Below are 21,436 nucleotides of genomic sequence, written 5' to 3'. Positions count from 1 at the left end.
TCCGAACTACAGGGTTTGCTCCTGGCAGAAGAAGCCGATACGTGGGTGATTGGAGGGGACTTTAATGAAGTTATGGACATCTCAGCCGATAGAACCCATAGGAGATCTGGAACACGGCCCACCTCCACACCGCTCGCCGCATTCGCCGAGGCCGTGGGACTGACGGACACATGGCGCTCACTTCATGGAGACGAGACAGGTTTTTCCTTCTATTCGGGTGTCCATAAATCGTTCTCCAGGATTGATTATGCCTTTGTACCCCGCAACATAGACCACAGGGTTCTCGATGCTGAATTCCTCGCGAGGGGATTTTCAGATCACTCTCAGCTCCTTCTAACTATCAAAAACTCCTGCCGCCGCCCAGATCGTAATTGGCGCCTAAACACATCACCTGCGTCTCCCTGAAATTGCTGAGGAGCTGGAAAAAAAGACTGCGGGATACTTTTAACTCAACGAGGGCTCCGTGGACTGCCCGATCTCGATCTGGGAGGCGTACAAGACAGTCCTTCGGGGGGGAGGCTATTTCAGCGGTCTCCACCTACCAACAACGTCAAGTCCGGGAGGTCAGAGAAGCAGAAGCACGCGTCTTGGAGTGTGAACGACAAATCCTAATTCAAAGCACCCAAGAAGCAAAGGAGGCGATGCTCACGGCGCAAGACGCCCTTAGTAATCTATCACTAGATAACGCACGGACTGCGCACCAATTAGTCCGGAGCCAAATATATGAACGGGACGACAAAGCTAACAAGACTCTTGCCAGGTTGGAGAGACGCGAACAAAGCAGGGGACACGTATGGGCCATCAGATCTCAGGATGGAACACTGATGAGAGGACTGACATAGTGGAGGCATTCGCCGCCTACTACAAACATCTCTATACCCCACCCACCGGGAACCTGTCAGTTGAACCCTCACAATACCTCGACCGAATCGAGATCCCGATACTCCCGCAGCACCAATCAGATCTCCTGAATGCGGACATCACTGACACCGAGGTGCAAGAGGCGCTGGCACAGCTCCAACCCGGGAAAACCCCGGGCCCCAATGGGTTCCCGACAGACATGGAAATACCTCGGTGGCATGCTAACTACCCAAATGCACCGCATGTTCCTACGCAGCAGAGAACTAGGAGCACTCCCCCAGACCTCAGGAAGGCATGCATAGTAGTTATACACAAGCCTGGGAAGCCCCCGGAGGAATGCGCCTCCTACCGCCCAATATCCCTGATTAACGGCGAAGCAAAGGTCCTCGCCAGAACACTCGCTAACAGACTACTGCAGGTTATTGAGACCCTCGTCCACCCAGACCAATGCGGCTTCATGCCCAATAAATCAACTCGAATGAACTTGCGCAGAGTCCAGTTGGCACTGTCCAGGGCAAAGGAAATACCAGCCCCAGTCGCCCTCCTGGCGGTGGACTTCGAGAAGGCGTTTGACTCTGTGGGATGGGATGCCCTGTGGGAGATCATGGCTAGGATGAACCTGGGCCAGACATTTATATCATGGGTTAAACTTCTATAGGCATCCCCGGAGGCCACGGTGAGGGTGAACGGCAGATCCTCAAAATCGTTCCCCTTGGGTCGGGGCACGAGATAGGGATGCCTGCTATCTCCACTCCTCTTCCTCCTGGCCATCGAACCGCTGGCAATTGAACTTAGAGCTAGCACCAACTGGACCGGTTTTGCTTGGCGATGAGGGGGAGAAGACCGCCTTTCGCTCTATGCGGATGACCTGCTCATATACCTCAGTAACCCGAGCATCTCGTGCCCGGCTGTCTCCCTCATCCTCAGAGAATAGTGCTTTGCGGGCCTAAAGGTCAATGATGCCATCTTCTTCCCGATTCAGGGTGGTGAGTCTGCGATCCCGGAGACCTGCCCATACCATGTCTCTATTAGGGGAATTTAAATACCTGGGTATACGGCTTGATCCGACACTCGAAAGGTTCCTTCAACTGAACCTTCAACCAGTAATTGAGCGGTTCAATAGAGACACCCCCCACTGGCAATCACTCCCCCTGTCGCTAATGGGCCGCGCCACACTATTCAAAATGATGACTCTCCCCAGACTGTTATATGTCCTCCAGAATGCCCCATTCCCCATCCCTCGAGAAACCTTCGCACTCATTGACAAGAACCTGCGCACACTGCTATGGGGTGGGAAACAATCCAGGATCGCCCTTGATACGCTCCAGAGATCAGTATGGGAGGGAGGCATTGGGTTACCCTGCATACACACTTATTACCTGGCCACACAGATAGGGGTGGTGAATGACTGGATGCACGCAGACCACACACTACCGCACACCCGCATCGAACTGGAGACCATGGCCCCATTAACACTGCTGAAAATCCTCTATGCCACCCACGATCAACTCCCAGCGCTGCCCAAAATGACCCACAAAAACCGGCGTGCCTGGCGGGACGCGCACAAACCAATCGGCTGGAAAGGACAGCCAACATTGACACAACCCATATGGCACAACGCGCTCCTCCCGGAAATAATGAAAATGGGCTCCTTTGATCACTGGCAAGCAAAGGGAATACACACTAGCACATGTGATACAAGGGGGGCACATCCTGGGTTTTGAAACTATGCAAGAACAATTCGACCTTGCACCCATGGACCGGTTTCGGCATGCGCAACTGACCCACGCCATCCGCACCCAATTCCCTGACATGACGATCATACCCCCCCTGCTCTCCCATTGAGACCAATGTTCTCCCGCAGCGCATCTCCTCTAAGGTCACCTCCACTCTCTATAAGGCCCTTAATTCATTCGGGGCGGCACAGCTTGACGGGCTCAAAGTAAAGTGGGAAATGGACGTAGGACCCCTCAAACCTGAAGATTGGGTGGAAGCATTAATGTTCCCCAGTGAAATTGGCATAGAATCCAAGCTCAGACTAATACAGTTGAGGATCCTCCATCGCTCATACCACTCATGCGCCGTAATGGCCAGATGGGGTGGAATAGAAGACGGGACATGCATTCGATGCAAAAACGAACTTGCCACCTTCTACCATATGATATGGGACTGCCGGTTGATACAGGCCTTCTGGGTGGACTGTGTTAACACAATCTCAGCCGCTCTGGCGACACCAATCCCTAGGGATCCCAAGATGATACTCCTGGGTATCGGGGGGGGGGAAGTAGACCTGTCTAAATATGAGAAATTGTTTCTGGCAATTGCGTTGGGGGCAAGCAAAAGACTTATTGCAGCCAATTGGGGATCTGCCGACCCACTGAGCCTAAACCGCTGGAGCAACGAACTGGACAGGTGCGCAGCCACAGAGCGCCGGATTTATAACGCACGGGCTGCCCCCATAAATTTGAAAAAATATGGGGTAAGTGGCTAGATCTTCACTGAGACCTGCGGGTGGGGGTACATTGGTAGTACTGTTAGCACTGTTTGCCGGCCTCGGCCTATTGATGTCCCGCGGCCCTTGACCCAGGGGGCCCATGCTAGTTATTATTGCCATGCTGACTTCATCCTATGTATACCGATGATTCATGTCTCATCCATGTTTGTTCCTTAAAGTTGTGCTGTTTAAACTCAATGAACAAGTTACTTCTTACCTTGTAACGTTCCTTCGATGGGATGTTCCTCCGACGTATTCCTCATCTTAGATATCTCATTCCAGCTCTGCTGGCCTTGGAAATTTTTTTCTCTAGAGGGCGCTGCGCGTCGACGTCCTCCGAGTCGATGTCCCTCGACAGCCGCCGTGTCGACATCATCCTGCCTATAAAGGCCGCGCGCAACGTCCGTTGCTCAGTTCCGTTTTGTAGCCCACAATAATACTTTCTGGACTAACTAATCACCCTGAAGGAGCGTAAACTGCAACAAGGGAAGTAGAACTGCGGGGATGGATGGGAGGGTCGATGAGGAATACGTCGGAGGAACATCCCATCGAAAGAACGTTACAAGGTAAGAAGTAACTTGTTCTTCGAAGGGATTATGTCCTCCGACGTATTCCTCATCTTAGATAGGCTCCGATAGCAGTATTCTGTTATCGGAGGAGGGAGTACTGACTTCACGCTGTCTTCTATTGATGAATAGAATGCAGTACAGCCCTTCCAAACCTAGTTTCCTGACTGGTGGAGGAATCCAAATTGTAAAAACGTGTAAAGGTATGGACAGACGACCATGTAGCAGCCGCACATATGTCTTTAACCGGCACTCCTCTTTTGAGGGCCGATGAAGCTGCAATACCTCTGGTCGAATGAGCCCTAAGGTTTTGAGGGGGCTCTTTCCCTGCCAGTTTATAACATTCCAAAATGGCTAGAATGATCCATCTGGAAATGGTCTGCTTAGTTATTGGTAACCCCAGCTTGTGACCTGCGTAACCTACAAACAGCTGGTCTGCCTGTCTTATCCTGGCTAGTCTACTGATGTAAAAACTTAAAGCCCTCCTAGGGTCTAGCCTGTGTAACCTCTCTTCCTCTTTCCCCGGGTGAGGAGGAGGATAGAAAGATGGTAGGGTAATCTTCTGAGTGATATGGAATTCAGAAACCACCTTTGGGAGGAAATTAGGCTTCACTTGCAGGACAACTTTGTCTTTGTGAAATATTGTGTGAGGGGGTTTACAAGAAAGAGCTTGTAATTCGCTCACCCTTCTAGCAGATGTAAGTGCTATTAATAAAACAGTTTTAAGGGTAAGGAATCTTAACGAACAAGAATGGAGAGGTTCGAAAGGTGTACCCATCAGGAAAGTTAGTACTAAGTTTAAATCCCATAGGGGAATTTGGAATGGTCTTGGGGATAAACATTGGTTAACCCCTTTAGAAACTATTACCAAGGGTAATTTGAAATAGGATGGTTCTTCCGCAGTACGCTTAAAGATGGATAGCGCTGCGAGATAGCCCTTAATGGTGCCAACTTGAAGGCCTGAATTTGCCAAATGTAGTAGGAAGGACAAAACCATTGGTGTACCACATGAAAAAGGGTCGATATTCTGATCTCTACACCAGCTGCAAAATCTGTTCCAACGGCAGCGGTATAAAGACTTTGTTGCTGGCCTCCTTGCCGAAAGCAACACCTCCATAACATCAGGGAGGTCCCAATCCTTGTACCTCAGCCTTTCAGAAGCCAAGCGTGAAGGTTGAGGGTTTTGATGTCTGGATGGAGAACCTGACCTCCCTTCTGAGAGAGTAGGTGCTCTCTGAGTGGAAGTCGAATTGGAGGGCAGGTGGACAAGTCTAGAAGGTCCGGGTACCACGTTCTCCTGGCCCAATCCGGGGCAATTAGGATCATGGTTCTCCGGAATCTTCTCAACCTCCTGATCATTTGAGGAATGACAGGGACCGGTGGGAACGTGTACAGAAGCGGAAACTCCCAGTCCACTATGAACGCGTCTCCCAGAGCTCCTCTCGGGGGGAAATTCCCTTGAGCAGAACAGGTCGCATTTCCTGTTTAGGCTGGTGGCGAACAGATCTACCTGAGGGGTTCCCCAAAGGGCAAAGATCTCTTGAAGGACTTCCTGAGCTAGCTCCCACTCGTGGGAGACTGTTCTGCCTGCTCAGAGCGTCCGCTGTCAAGTTCTTCTCTCCGGCTAGGTGAACTGCCGAGAGATTCCTTCTTGGATTGCCCAAAACCAGAGCTGCATCGCCTCTCTGCACAGGGGTAGTGATCCTACGCCTCCTCTTTTGTTGAGGAAATGCATGGCCACCGTGTTGTCCGTCATTATCAGGACGTTCTTCCCTTGTACAGCTGGCAGGAACGCCTTCAGTGCAAGTCTGATGGCTCTCAGATCTAACAAGTTGATATGTAGTCTGGACTCCGATGGAGACCAACGACCGCTGATGGTCAAGTCGTTGGCGTGGGCTCCCCACCCCGTGAGTGAGACATCCGTGACTACTGTTATCTCCGGCCAGGATTGCCAAAACTGTTCTCCTTTCAGAATGTTCTCCTGACAGGCCCACCACTGAAGGTCTCGAGCCACCCTGCCGGGAACCTGAAGAAGATCTGTCATTCTCCCTGAGAATTGTGACCACTGAGTCCTCAGTGCCCACTGGAGGGATCTCATTCTCAGGCGAGCCTCTGGCACTAGGAAAATGCAGGATGCCATGAGGCCTAGCAACCTCAAAAAGTCGAAGGCTGGGAGACGTTGGGCATGTTGGAACTTGGTAACCATCTGTAGAATATCTTGAGCCCTCACCTCTGGTGGCGAGGCTTTTCCCAGGGAAGTGTCCAGGATCGCTCCTATGAACTGGAGTCTCTGCGATGGTATCATTTGTGACTTCTTTTGAGGGAGAAGCCCAGTCTTTGAAGGAAGTGGCACACATGATTTAGCTGGATCTGAGCTTGTTCCGGAGAAACAGCCCTGATCAACCAATCGTCCAGGTAGGGGTAGACGTGAATCCCTTCCCTCCTTAGACTTGCAGCCACTATCGACATTAACTTGGTGAAGACCCTCGGGGCGGAGGTCCGCCCAAATGGCAGCACTCGAAATTGATAGTGAGAGTTGCCAATTGCGAACCTCAGGTATTTCCTGTGTTTGAGATGGATAGGCACATGGAAATAAGCGTCCTGGAGGTCCAGAGATACCAACCAGTCCTGGAACTGAAGGGCCTGGAGGATCTGAGAAAGAGTGACCATCTTGAATTTGTCTTTTCTGAGGAATTTGTTCAATTCTCGCAAGTCCAAGATGGGTCTCAGTCCTCCGTCTTTCTTTGGAATGAGAAAGTAAGGGGAGTACCAGCCCTTGTTCCTCTCCGCTACAGGTACCGGTTCTATGGCACCTTTCTCTAGCAGGTCCCAGATTTCCTGCAAGAGGAGCGGATCTGGAGCTTTGAGAGCTGATCCCCGGTGGATGACTGAGGTAAACGTAGGAAAGGCAGGCAGTAACCTTGGGCAACTGTTTCCAATGCCCAAGCATCTGACGTGATAGCCTGCCATACCGCCAGATGTTGAGTCAACCTGCCTCCTACAGGTGTCCTGTGAGGGAAGTCCTCAGAGTGGTTTTGGGGCGGCTGATGCAGATGCCGATGGTAAAGAGGTACCTGCTGTTGCTGCGGCTTTTGAATATCTACCCCGTCCACCTCGGGTAGTTCTTCTTTGTCCCCTCTGAGCCGGTCGTCCTCCACCTCTTCCGAATGCGGAGTAGAAGCGAAAGGACTTGCCCCTCGCAGAGGTTCCTGTGGGACGAAAAGGAGTCTGACGGATTGCAGCTCCTAGGGATTTTGCTGCTGCTTTTGAAGTTTGCAGTTTCTCTAAACTGTCATCCGCCTTTTTCCCGAACAAAGAAGAGCCATCGAATGGCATGTTCAAGAGCCTGGCTTGCACATCTGGGGCAAAACCAGACTCTCACCCAAGCGAATCTCCTGGTTGATGTGCTTGCCGCCATTGCTCTGCTGATACTGTCAGCCGAATCAATGCCCGTCTGGAGGGATTCGCACATAGCGTCTTTACCGTCCTGTATAATATTCAGAAACGCATCCCTTTCTTCTCCCTCCGGGATGCAGTCAGCCGCTGTAGAAGCACACTCCCAAAGTGTATGGCTGAACCTAGCAAGGGTGCAAATAGCATTAACAGATTTTAACGCCATGCTACATGCTGAAAAGACTTTCTTTGCCATAGCATCATATTTTTTATCGTCCCTGTCCTGTGGGACGGTAGGATAAGCCGTCTTGACATCGGTAGAGGATGCTGTCTGTACCACCAGACTTTCTGGGGATGGGTGTTTAGACAAAAACTCTGGGTCTGTAGAAGATACCCTGTACTTTGTAGACAGTTTTTTATTTACTGCTGGTACTACATCTGGGGTTTCCCAGTTTGTCATGATCTTTCTCTGAAGAGCTTTATGAAAAGGCACCACAGGATCCTCCTGTGGGCCTTTGTCAAGAATATCCGTGAGGTCATCTTGTTGGAAAGATCGTGAAGGTGCAGACCACCCCAAGAACTCTGATCCTGGCCATTAAGGCTCTATAGGGGGTTTCAGCATGCTCCCCCGGGTCTGTCTTAGCAAACTCCACCCCAGGGGAAGTGTCTAACCCACTTGCCTCATGTAAGGAATCATGAAGATCCTTTAACCTGCGCTCTTCAGAGGAAAATTCCTCTCTAATTGGAGTTACAGGTCCCTGCAACTCAAATGTGTATTCCTGTTCAGACAATTCACTCTTTTCCAAAATTGAGGACATAGTTCTCAATTGTTCTGAACTCATAAAGGGAGTAAATCCCATTTCCAAGGCAGAGGGTGCCGAACTTGTCATTATCGGCCTCAAAAACGTCGATGTCGTCGACGGCTTCGAGCATGGCGTCGAAAAACGAAGGCGGAGGCCTCGAAGACCTCGACAGAATTGGAATTCTACTCGACAATCTCGAAGCCATCGACGTCGAGGACCTGGGGATAGTCACTGGGTGTGTCGTAACCGTGACTTTTCTTGGCGTCGACGCCGGTGTCGAAGCTGGCGTCGAGTCGACAGACCCGTGTGACGAAGGTCCCTTCGTCAACGGCGTCGAAGACATCGACCTCGACGGAACCCTCGTCGACGGAACCTTTGAGGAAGGGTTCGAGACGCGCTCGAGAGGTTTCCTTCGCCGGGTACTGCGACTCGCGGCGTTTTTGACCTTCGGTTCTTTCGACCAGAACATCGCTCTCGGCAGTCTTCGAGGGGGTCGAGGCCGCTTTCTCGAAGACGATCATATTTTTGCGGAATTCCTCCCATTCAGCCCGGGAACTATATTTCGTGGGGCAAGGGATTCTTTTTGGCGAAACAGAGGAAGAGGAAGACGGAGAAGGGGATCTTCGCCGTCTCCTCTTCGAGTGCTTCGATCTCGAGGAGTGATGAGACCCACTCCGAGACCTGGAGCGCGAATGGTGACGAGGAGACGAATGTCTCGACTTCGTCGACGAAGAAGAAGCTTTAAAAGTCTTACCTTTCTCCAGCTTCCCCCTACGCTCCTTCAGGGCCTTAGCGGTCATGGACATACAGTCCTCGCATTCCGAACAATGGTGTTCAGCTCCCAAACACCACAGACAAACTCTTTGAGGGTCAGTCAACAACATCTTTTTCCCACAATCTCGACATTTCTTGAAGCCGGATCGAGGAGTCGTCGGTTCCGACGAGGAAGCCATCGAGTACAGATCGAATGACTTGAGGTAAATAGGATTAATCTGACTAAGAACTGAGCAACGGTATTCCGAGGCACTGAGTAAGCGCGGAAAAACAGAACTGAGCAACGGACGCTGCGCGCGGCCTTTATAGGCAGGATGACGTCGATACGGCGGCTGTCGAGAGACATCGACTCGGAGGACGTCGACGCGCAGCGCCCTCTACAGAAAAAATGTTCCGAGGCCAGCAGAGCTGGAAGGCGATATCTAAGATGAGGAATACGTCGGAGGACACAATCCCTTCGAAGGAGGCAACTTATACACAAATATAATTCAGCACAAAACCAATATGTTTCTGAACAAATTAGGCTCCCCTGAAATGGTAGCAAAACGGCATTTCAGTCACTTTAAATGGGAATACAAAGGCACAAGTTAATAGAATAAATCAAATACTTTCTTAGGCAGTGCAAATAGTTTCATTTCACTAGAGGATTCCATTTAGTTCAATAGGCCTAGGCAATGGGCTAGTGTCTTGGATAGGAAAGAGCAGTTCTTGAAGTAAAGGGTAAAATCTGTGCAAATGTTCTCAGAAGTAGTTTGTACGAAAAAGAATAATTTGTTGGGTCACAAGCTGATTAGGCCTCCAAGTTGGGCAAGTTACGCAAACTTACACCGCAAGAGGTAAGTTCTCATTCGGGTTAGCACAGTACCTTAATATTAACAAGATGCAGCTGAAGACGTTGGTTCCTGGCAGTTCCTGCAGATCTCACGGTTCCTGAGCCTCAGTCGTGGGGACAAGATGGATGTTGGGGGGGGGGGGGGGAGGGGGTCACCTGCACTGCAGGGGATAGTCGGAAAACGCGTACAAAAAGGAGTCACTTCAGTTCCAGTAACTAATTCAAGCACACAAGCTAGCGTCCCTCTCCCTGGTTAATCCTAACCAGCTTCGAGAATGGTATCCAGGTGGCTTACGAGTTGATTGGTCCCACCAACTCAAAGGAAGAAGTCGTCCTTGAAGGGGCTTCTCTGTCAAGATGAACTTGGCAATTCGGACCTGCAGCAGGGCTTCACCGGGCAAACAAACTGTCCAGGGGTTGCAGCAGCTGTCCTCTTCCATCTTGTCTTCGGTTCTTTCGTTCCAGTGGTCGACTTTTAAACAGTTTTCTCCTTTTATTCTAGCCTAGCTGCCACTCATCCAGCAGGGTGGCTGTCCTTAAGCACAGGGAGTTTCGGGCACCTCCCTTCACTTCCTGCCCACCCTAGTGCCAGAGGCCGTCTTCAGTCCTGAAGCCTGCCAAATGCATACGAACAAAGGCACCAAACTTAGTTTGGCGCGCAGAGACAAACACTAGAAGAACCTTTCCAAAAAGAAATGGCGAAAAAAGAAGACCGGGACCTGTTTAAACAAAGCGGCTTAAGGCGCCATCTTGAAAAACATGGCTCCTGCGATTTTTAGCTACCAGTGTTCGCAGTCGAGAAAAATCAAGATAGTTTGTTGTAAAACCACTGCCAGCAGCCATTTCGATATGAAAGGCTAGCATTTGACTGCTACATGAGTTTTTAAAGACACAGGGGATACTAGGTAAACCCTCCAGCACTCTATTGTAAGATAGTGTGTGCTGGGTCTAGGAATTTAAAACTACTAGTAAAGTCAATTTAACCTTACATTCTCTGGGAAACCGTAGTTTATCCCAGAGAAGGTCTTTAAACCTTTGGGAAGTCTAAAAAGGCATCCCTGTGTCACTGCACTGAAGGTGCAGTGTAACATGAAACAATGATGCCTATGGAGTTAACTAAAATTCCATAACCAAAAGAAATGAACAAAAAACAAACAGAATTAAAAAGATGAAAGTTCCAACGGTCAGCAAAAGAGCTAGGGGGTCTCTAAGGTAGAGGGAATTGGCACATTTATGAGAATTCTCCTTAACAGACTTATTTTGGACAGGCTATACAGCAGGTCATGGGAAGCTGGACTTATTTTCTGAAAGAAATAGTTAGGTGAAGCCAACAGCATTACTTTTGGGTGGCGGATCTAATTGACAGGTGAGTAAAATAACCTTACATGTTTTCACAATAGCAGAACACATTGAAAGGACAATAAGAACTTTTCTAACTGTTCATATTTCAGAGGAACAGTTACCAACCAACTCTTTCACAAGTCAGTCACCTTTTAACACTGGTTATACTTTAAGGCAGAATACTTTTCCAATCCTTCCCTAGTCTATTGCACAAGTTCAAGAGGTACCCCATTGGTCTAGGTGCCAGCTGTAGGCAGGTTGAGATAGGTTTCAGTTGCAGGAAAAGTCAGTTCCTGAGGAAGTCTCTTCAAAACAAGTACGTTCACTAGAGTTGGAAAGTGTCCAGGGACTTCAGAGTAGACCTCCTCGTGGGATTCCAGCAGAGGGCCTGGGCAAACTGGATGGGAGGACTCGCAATTACATAAATCCCCCCCAAAGCTTCACAGAATTCACAACAGGCTTAAGGTAAATAAGCCAGTCAAAAGTACCTCCGCACAAAATAGTTTGCAACAGGATACCATCAGGGTCTGCAGCCAAAAACCAGTTCAATTAATTGCTTGTCATGAAAACTGTAGACAGTTCACTAGAAGGGAATTTGCAGCCGGCATCACCTGGGAAGACTGCAGGCAAGGGTTTCTTCACAGCTGGATGCAGATCTGTGGTTTTGGCACCCTTTTCAGGAGCCAGGAGAAGACTGTATATCGCCAGTCGGATTCATGTTGCTCATCTGGTCCAGAACTCTGGTGAGGGGATTTCAAGGACTCAAATATGGTCTCTGGAGAGCCATGAGGAGGCCACCAAAGTTGGACGGATTCAGACTTTGGAAGACCATGCACTAATGGCTCTATATACCAGTGTATAGCAGCTCGCAGGGTTGCAGCACAACATGGGATGGCCCAAAATGCAGGTTTTGAGACTAGTGGATATCACCAGGCTCTGGATCAGGGTCATCATTTTCGGGACCCACAGGTCCATTGGTAGGAATGATTACAGCAGGCTCCAGTTACACAGCATGCTCTCTGGTCGCTAGCAATTTCTACAGCCGTCCTCTCTTCCTTTCGGTTTCAGTGGTCAACTTCTTAGCAGCTTCCAGGTTCAGAGTTTTTATCAGGCTCTACAGCATAACTTCTCCCTGCAATTTTCAGCAAGTGGCCAAAAGGGCAGCAGAGTGGACTCCTTCCTAGCTTCCTGCCTTGTCACACTCTAGAGCCTGGGCGGGGAATTCAAAGGAGTCTCACTGAAGACAAAACTTCACTGAGGTTGTTCCCACCTAGACTGGCAAGTGAAGACCTCAGAAACAAGAAAAAAGCACACAAGAAGCAAAATGGTGGCCATTCTGTGCATTACAGAGGCTGAATCAGCCTGTGAGTAATAAAGACTGAAAGTCAAAAGGTAAAACCACTACCACCAGCCATTCGTGTAAACTAGCAATTGTAACAGTTTGCCAGGAGGGGCTACATTGTATCCTCACAGGACTCCACATAAGGTCTGTCTCACTTAAAATATAAAGGGAATGCAAATCCCTGTTCACTACTTGGGAACAGTAGTTCACACAAGTATATGAAAGAAATTAACAGGGAAGCCCAACAGGGCAACCCAGCCTAAGCCCAAAAGTTGTAGGAAACCAACTTCAGCCATATACTATGGGAGACACATTAAAAGGTCACTCAAAAAGAGCAAAAGGCTAGGTGAGGGGAAGAAAAAGAAAAAAGATTCCACTTGGAGCACCGTTTGGAGTGCGTGTTATTCATTTTGTGTTTCAGCATGGGCCAAATGGACAGCAACTATTTTAGTTTCTTCGGGAATCAATGTTACGCTCTACTTCGGTCGACGTTGTTTTACGCCTGATTTTTATTGCTGCAGTCTTGTGGATGCCCAGAGTACTCAGCAGCACAACCTAAGGTGTGCCATAAAGAGCTGGGGGCCACTTGCAAAGAAACACCATATTTTCTCAATAGTAAGCTCTTTGGTTTAGCTCTCGAGCCAGAGGCTAAACTCTTGGGCCTTGAACTTTTCCACAGTAACAGTGGTTTCACACCTTTGGATTTTTTGTCCGGCATGGTGAATGCGTCCCAGTGCTCCGTTCAGCGCTCCCAAGGTTTTCAGCTTAACCAGCTGAGCCTACTCGACACCGCCTGTTAGGAAGGAAACCGTTGCACAAGCTGTGTTATCCAAGTGTATTTAGAATTACAGCTTGGGCATATAAGGAACAAGTTACTTACCTGTAACTGTTGTTCTCCAGCATGGGTCTGGCATGGATTCACATGCTCATGAATATTCCCAGTCAGGCTGGGAAATCCTCAGTAAAGAAAAAATCAGTATCAGTTTAGTTTCTGATCTGTCTTTCTTAGTAGTAACCAATCACTGATCTCTGGGTCATTCTGCCCCCAGCCAATTACTGCCCTCTCCCTAAGCCCCGCCTCTGGCAGCCATCTTCAGATTGGTAGCACGCCAAGTGGCAGTATGACCAAGTGAAGAGCCGCAGAGGGGTAGGTGGGAGGGTTCGCATGTGAATCCATGCCAGACCCATGCTGGAGAACAACAGTTACAGGTAAGTAACTTGTTCCTTCTCCAGCATGGGGTCTGGCATGGATTCACATGCTCATGAATAAAAGAATACATGGCAGTATACACATGCACAACCACGGGAGGTGGCAACAGGCTCAACATTAAGCATCTCTTACCTCACCAGGCTCACCTTAAGCGAACAGGTTGCACAGCACTGCTTGGCCGACCCGGGACTCCTCCCTGGAGTCCCGATCGACGCAGTAGAATCTTGTGAAGGTGTGCGTCGACCTCCACGTAGCAGCCCTGCAGCTGTCCAGCAGGGGTACACCAGACAGGAACGCCGTGGTAGCAGCGATCGCTCTGGTCGAATGGGCTCGGACGGCCGGGCAGAGGTCGGTTTGCCAACCGGTGATGATGCAGCTGGAGAGCCATCTGGAAATGGAAGTCTTTGAGAGAGCCTACCCTTGATTCATAGACCCAAAGTTCACGAATAGCTGTGACGTCTTCCGAAAACTCTTTGTGCGGTCCACGTAGAACTTCAGCGCTGTAGCTACATCCAGCGAGTGCAAAGTCCTCTCGGCCGGCGTCTAAGGCGACGGGAAGAAAACTGGTAACACCAAGGGCTCGTTGAGGCGGAAGTCCGCCGCACCTTGGGCATGAAGGAGGGGTGCGTCCTAAGCACTACCCTTGTGTCCCACTCGTGCAGAGGTGATGGCCACGATGAACGCCATCTTCCATGACAGGAACTTCAAGGGCGCCGAATGCATAGGCTCGAATGGGGCTCCCTGGTCAGCACCACATTAAGTTCCCACGCCGGGGCAGGAGCCTTCACTGGCGGGAATGAACATTATAGTCCCTTCATAAATACCTTTACCAGGCGATGAGACAACAAGGACACCAGTCCTGTAGTCCTGGTATATCGGGAGATGGCAGCCAGATGTATTTTTATGGAGGCGTGAGCCAGTCCAGCTTTGGCCAGCGACAGTAAGTACAGCAGCACTTGAGGGGCCGTAATCCGCAGAGGGTTAATCTTCTGTGCACGGCACCAGACAGAGAACCTCTTCCATTTATGACTAACACTTGAGAGTTGAGGATGCCCTGGCCTTTGCAAGAACCTCTCTGCAATCAGCCGGGATATCGTACCCTCCAAACTGTAGCGCTGCAGGAGCCAGGCCTGCAAGTTCAGCAACTGTGGGTCGTGGTGTAGAATGGCACCTCCTTCTCTGGAGAGCAGATCCACGTCCGCCGGCAGCCTGACTGGCGGGGATGTTGACAAGTCCAGAAGGTCCGAGAACCAGATCTACCTCGGCCACGCCGGTGCAACGAGGATCATCCTGCACCTGGACTTCTTGAGCTGGCTGATGAGGCGGAGCAGCAACGGCAACGGAGGGAACGCGTATAGAAACAGGCCGTCAAAAGGGAACGAGAAAGCATCAGCCATGCTCCTCGGCTGTGGGAACCTGCAGGCGTACCTCTGGCACTAGTTCATTGCCGTTGCGAACAGGTCGATCTGGGGTTTGCCCCATCGTTGGAAGAGTCGATCCACTTGATCCTGGAGCAGTTCCCACTCGTGGCACGAGCGCAGATCCCTTCTGAGTGAGTCAGCGATGGTGTTTTTTTTTCCTGCCAGGTGGAAGGGAACCAGAAACATCCCCTGGGCGACGGCCTAGTGCCACAGATCCTGGGCCTCCTTGCTTCCGTATGTAGAAAATCGTGGTGGTGTTGTCAGTGAAGATACTCACCACCTTGTCCTTGGGGGACGGGAGGAACGACTTGAGCGCCCAGAACACTGCACGGAGCTCCAAGATGTTGATGTGAAGAGTCTTCTCCTCCGGAGCCAAAGGCCTCTTGCGTGGAGTTCTCCGGTGTGGGCCCCCCAACCCTCCAGAGAGGCGTCCGTAGTCACCGTCTCCTGAAACGCCGGGGTTTGAAAGTCCGTGCCCGTCGTGAGGTGAGCCCAGGTGCCCCACCATAGGATCGCCCGACGGAACTCCTCGTCGAGGGGGATCCTGTCCTCGAAGCAGCCCCCCGCCTGAAACCAGCGGGCGTCGGGGAACTCCTGTAGCGGATGCATCCGAAGTCTGCAAAGGGGTACAAGGTAGCTGCATGAGGACATCATCCCGAGAAGGGACTTGATGGACCTCACCCTGGCCACGTCCGTGGCTAACAGTCGCCTTACCTTGCCCAGGATGGTTTTGGTCCTCTCCTCTGAAGGGGAGGCCAATTGCTCCACGGTATCGAGCTTCGCCTCCAAACAGTGCTACTTGCGACGGAACCACGTGGGATTTGGGGTAGTTGGAGAAACCCAGCTCCGTGAGCAACCGGACGGTCCTCGCCGTATGATCGACAGCGAGTTCCCCTTGACCTTGCCCGGATTAGCCAGTCGTCCAGGTAGGGGTAGATGTGGATCCCCTGCAGGCGCAGCCGCGCCGCCACTGGTACCAGGCACTTGGTGAAAACCCTGGGTGCCGACTTTAATCCGAACGGTAGGGCTCGGAATTGGTAGTGGCGGCCTTGAACCACAAACTTGAGGAACTTCCTGTGCCTTTCTAGAATGGGGATGTGGAAGTAAGCATCCTCCAGGTCCAGCAAGGATAGGAAGTCGCCTTCCTCCAGCTGTCCCAGTACGTGCTGGAGGGTGACCATCCTGAATTTCTGTGCCTTGATGTATTTGTTTAACCGACGCAGGTCTAGGATGGGGCGCCAACCGCCTGTCTTCTTCCTGACAAGGAAGTACCTTGAGTATACTCCAGAGCCCCGGAGCCTCCTGGGGACGAGCTGGATGGCACCTTTGAGCATCGCCTTTACCTCCAACAGCAGTTGAGGGATGTGATTCTCCTTCCTGGCTACGGGAGGAATGCGAGGGCACTTTAGGAATTCCAGCGAGTGCCCATTGGCCAGGGTGTCCAACACCCAACGATCGGTGGAGATGGACTCCCACACCCTGATGAACTTCATCAGTCGGCCTCCCACTGGGGTGCTTCGGTGGGGGCCTGACCACTCGGCCGGGTCAGTCTTGCTTGGAAGCAGCCTTGCCGCCTTGGCAACGACCCCCTTGCTTGCCGCGACCTCTGTAGGCCTCCTGGGAAGAGGAGCGTGCCGCCTGGCGGTATGTGGAGGAGCCACCGCTGGATCCTTTGGAGGCACCCTGTCTGCCTCCAGAGCTCCGAAAGGGCCGTCGCTGCTGAAGCACCCCAAGGGCACGGGCCGTCTCCGAGTCGGTCTTGATGGTCTGTAGAGACTCATGCACCGCCTTACCAAAGAGGTTGTTGCCGTCGAACGGCATGTCCAACACGCTGGTCTGGACGTCCTGGCGAAAGTCTGTCGCCTTGAGCCATCGTCTTCGGAGGCAAACTCTGTTGCCCAGTTGGCGAAATCCGGTATCGGCAATGTCCGTTGCCACTGTAATGGCGTGATCCGACGCCACCTCGCCCTCCTGCAGAATTTCTAGGGCCTCCGCCCTTTTGTCCAGGCAGGAAATCTAGCAGGGGAGCCATCTTGAACCAGAGCTCCCTGTCGGAGCGGGCCACGATCGCTAAGGCATTGGCGAAGTGGAAGTTGAAGCCACCGTGCCCGAAGCCTTCTTCTTAGCCGCTGCCGAGATGACCGAGTCCGGCGTGGGCTGGGCCCTGAGGCACAAGGGGGCGGCATCGGGGACTCGGTACTTCTTCTCGTACCTGTCCCTCTTGGGGGGTGTCGTGACAGCAAGCCCCTCGTCCCAGATGTCGAGTAAAGGCACCGCGAGGACCGTCTTCCTCTTAGCCTCTCGTCGTTGGTACAGAAACCCCTCCTTTTTCTGTTCTTCTGGGCAGAGCTGGAAGAGCTCGGATGCCCTGGTTATCATGGCGTGGAAAGAGCCAACCTCGTTGGCTGGGGACGCCCGCGGGGGGGGGGGGTTGACGACAGGATGTCTGCCATCATCGCTGCCGTCGCCGTATCCTCTCCCGGCGAGGGGGATGAGGGGTCCACCGGCTTCGTGGGCACGAAGGGCGGAGAGGGGTGGACTCTCATCCGCTTGTTCGGAGAGATTCCCCGACGGGTCTGGTTCCTCCGTCGGGGTCCGTGGTAATCGTCCTTATCTCGGTACATAAGGATTGGATTGCCAACAAAATGGCCAGCGAGCTATCCTGGGGCTCGGGCAATGGCAGCGACGGACGGGATGGCCATTCCACTGGGCCCTGTTCGTCGTCCTCGTCGCTGTCTTCGATCACGTCAGCAGGGACCGTCCCCTGGGATCGAACTTCTCGATGAGGTTTATGAACCTCTTGTTGAGGCCTATGGACCTTTCATTGAGGCCCCTCTCGGTCTCCACCAGTTCCTCCTCAGAGGCCGATTCCGAGTCTGTAACGGCCACCGCGCCCCCTCCCTCTTTTTCAGTCAGGGGCTTCACGGGGGTCTTAGCAGTGGGCTGGAAAGGATTCCTCCACGGCGGCAGGGATACTCTGGGCCCAGAGGCCGTTTCCATTGGCGTAGTCTCATCCGGCTCCGTCAGGTTCGCAGAGACCACTTCGGTAGAGGCTTTAGCCGGGTGGATTCCTGAACAGCTTGGATCCGGGCGTCGAGCTCCCTTTGTCCTGGGCCATGTCCCTTGAGGTAGGCCGCAGATCTTCCGGAATCCTTCAAGAAGTGTAAACTCGACGAAAACTTCACCCTTGAGGGGCGTGGAAGAATTCCAAAACGGGTCCCCGTTATCGGAAGTAGAAACGGTGGAGCTTGAGGCTCAATTAAAATGAAAAAATAAGAATCTCCTGAAAACGCAGTAAAAATGCGAGAGCTAAACACGAGGACTCCCAACACTTGAGCGTGCGGTAAAAATTTAAGGATGGCTGCCAGACGCGGGGCTTAAGGAGAGGGCAGTCATTGGCTGGGGGCAGTATGACGCAGAGATCAGTGATTGGTTACTACTAAGAAAGACAGATCAGAAACGAAACTGATACTGATTTTTCTCTTTACCGAGGATTCCCAGCCTGACGACGGGGAATATTCATGAGCATGTGAATCCATGCCAGACCCCATGCTGGAGAAAGTGTGTATTTTCCACAGAAGCGGAGTACCACCAGTGAACGGATGTCTTGAAAATAAAGGTAACAGAGGCATTCTATTTTTATATATGAGACATGCAGTCTTGCGTTGAAAGGCACAGTATAAAAGATTTTAAAACTAAGGTTCTCACGGTGCAGATACTTGAGCAAAATGTGGCGTTTTGCGCCCCAGCAAGGGTGTAACAGACCGTGGTGGAAAAGAAAATTGGACAAATGACCAGATGAGACCAGTAGGAAATGGGCATAAAAAAGGAAGTTAATATGCACAATGGTTAATCTACAATTAGGGGTCCAACATAAAAGTGCAAAGTAAATCCAATGCTAGAAATCGCACTAATTATCCAGATAGAGCATGACTTCCAAGAATATAATTAGGCTATTTGCTAGACGTGAACATTGCCCAACGTTTGTTATAATCAGGTCAAATATTACATTTAAAATAAACAGAAGACCATCCATCCCACTGCTCCACACCAACCTGAATCGGAGATGGCTTCTCCCAGCCCATTTCAAAAATTCCCATTAGCAACTCCCGCTTCAAACAGTAATCTTCAAACTCATTGCCTTTGGTGGAGGTGACGTCCTGCATGGATCAAAGAAATTGGTTAAATGTGGACAGGGTTTGGCAGCAATGACTACAGAGTAACGATCCTTTCTATGTTGCAGCAAGAATCTTTTATTGCACATTACTAAAACACAATGGAAGTCCCCTCGAAGCTGGAGAGGCGGTGTCTGGGTATTGGTTACATTATCTGCATAATTCCTAGGTGCAGCAATGATTAGACTTAATATCTGCTCACACATAAGGTGTTGGGGTAATACCCCCTAATTTGTTGGAAGTAAATCCTAAACAGGTAAGTACGGTTTGCCTTTATTACATGGCAGCAGTAAGCCGAGGATGTGCACCTTTTTACTTATGGCTGCAATAAGCTCATTATAGACAGATTAAGCCCTACTGCAATATTCATCAGTAGTTAAAACACTAATGTTATGTGCAATTATGTAAATCTGACATCAATGGTGCAAGGTTAAAGGCTGTAGATGGTTAGAATTTTGTTTGTCCCGATTTTCTAAAACCATATTGTTTGCAAAGTGTTCAAGGTTTACCGGGTAGATACGGGACAGAAAAATAACAGACATGCAATGGTGTTGGGATGGTGCCATGGCATATTGTCCTTTGTAAGGAGTAAAAGCTAAACAAATCATGCCCCAACTTGTTGGCAATTATTCACCAGCAGTGATCTTTACTTTTGCATGTTTGGGTACCTGCCAATTTGCAGCTAAGAAGCAGAGACCAGGGCACTACTGGCAAGAGGAGTCTTCTCAAATTTAGTTTGAGCATTAACATCTCTTGGTGGTTACTGCCACCAGTTTAGGTTACTGCCACCAGTTTAAGACTCAATCCTTGAAAGATATTTATGTGCCCAAGTCCACGTTGCCAACACTTAGTCTTTCTTAATGACGTGTGTCTATTGACAGACTTCACCAATATCCAAGCAGTTAGATTTGGAAGGCAAGTGGATGGAGATGTCAAACCTATACACCTGTACGCCTCATCTACAATTCTCAACGTCAAAGCTCCAGAATACGTTGCCACCCTCTGAAGACGATATCCTTCCACAAGAACTTTAAGATCCTGAACTGCCCAATATGTATGGTCAACCTCCAAGGAACAAGCATCTCAGGAAATGCTCCATCAGCTCTGGTGGAGCCAGTCACGAGAACTCCCTCTCACCACACCCACACAAACAGCCTCTAGTCTTGTGAAGGAAAGAAAATAAAAAATAACTTTGCTGTTACTCTGGGCTGCAGTTTGCTCCACCATAGCACCAGTTGTAAGATTTCAGACTGATTGAAATCCATACTTTGGTATCTTTGCAGTTCATGGCTTCTTACTGCCTCCACAGCCTGTAAACTCCTCCCTCCGTTTTATGTTCTTATTCTTACACTGTCAGGTTCCAATATCGATGCACTGACTCTAAAGGACTTCACTATTCCCCCCCCCCTGCCCCCAGTCCTCTCCATTCCTGCATGTTGGCTGATTTGAAGGTACCAAAATCTGAACAATCTCCCGTCACTTCCCTTGTGCGCCCCCCCGCTCCCCCTTTACCTGGTCTGGTCTCACCCTTCTCCCCACTACAGCTTGGGGCAGCAGAAAGGGGATAAGCACTGCAGTTGAACAATACATAAAATCCACATGGGGTGGGTAGGCGGGGAGAGTTTGTCAAATGAGCAGAGAAAAAGTGGCCATGTGGTCCTAATTTATCATTGCATTTGGTTTTTAAAGTATGGTTCAGTAAAGGTATTGCCTATGGCATCACATTGTATGTTCATTACTATTCTTTATTAGCACCCGGGCGGTGGAACCAACCAATCAGGTTACTCGGATGTCTGTCTGAATCCACGATCCAGGCCTGTGTTCCAAGCAAGCCAATGGCTGCTTCCCCCCTGTGCCACTCATCTTCTGCCCCCACCAGTCCACACCAGATTTTTCAGCAGCTGCTGCACAACCGCCTCTGATCCAGCCTCCTGGGTCAGCATGGGAATGGAAATGGGACACTGGTTCCCCTCTTCCATTTCCGTACGCTGCGAGGCATCCGGTGCACGGTTATGTAATGGGCACTTCTATAGCACCTTTCATCACTGGTATGGTCTCAAAGCACTGTAGGTTGAATGCCCTCAGGGTAGCCCAGATAAGTGAAGCTGGTCGGAGAAATGATGCCCTAGATCACAGCTCTCACGTGTTAGGGAGAATCATTTCTGTGCTAATTCCCTTCTATCTTAGAGACGCCAGCTTTTTTGAATCCTGTAGAGTGAGACCT

At 50.6% G+C, this 21,436-nt stretch overlaps 1 protein-coding gene across 1 annotated transcript in view; it reads right to left on the bottom strand.

Annotated features, from left to right (window-relative positions):
- Nucleotides 1-21,436, bottom strand: part of DDX6 (DEAD-box helicase 6) — a 451,657-nt gene that overhangs the window by 288,468 nt on the left and 141,753 nt on the right. Inside the window, exon 4 of the mRNA XM_069614407.1 lies at nucleotides 19,093-19,197. Within this exon, the coding sequence (XP_069470508.1) occupies nucleotides 19,093-19,197 (105 nt within the window). The remainder of the gene's footprint in view (nucleotides 1-19,092; nucleotides 19,198-21,436) is intronic.

Source organism: Ambystoma mexicanum, chromosome 9 (genome assembly GCF_040938575.1).
Source record: "Ambystoma mexicanum isolate Mex_15411 chromosome 9, UKY_AmexF1_1, whole genome shotgun sequence".
Taxonomy (NCBI): domain Eukaryota; kingdom Metazoa; phylum Chordata; class Amphibia; order Caudata; family Ambystomatidae; genus Ambystoma; species Ambystoma mexicanum.
Note: the sequence above shows the minus strand (reverse complement) of the source record. Positions and strands in the feature narration are given on the sequence as shown.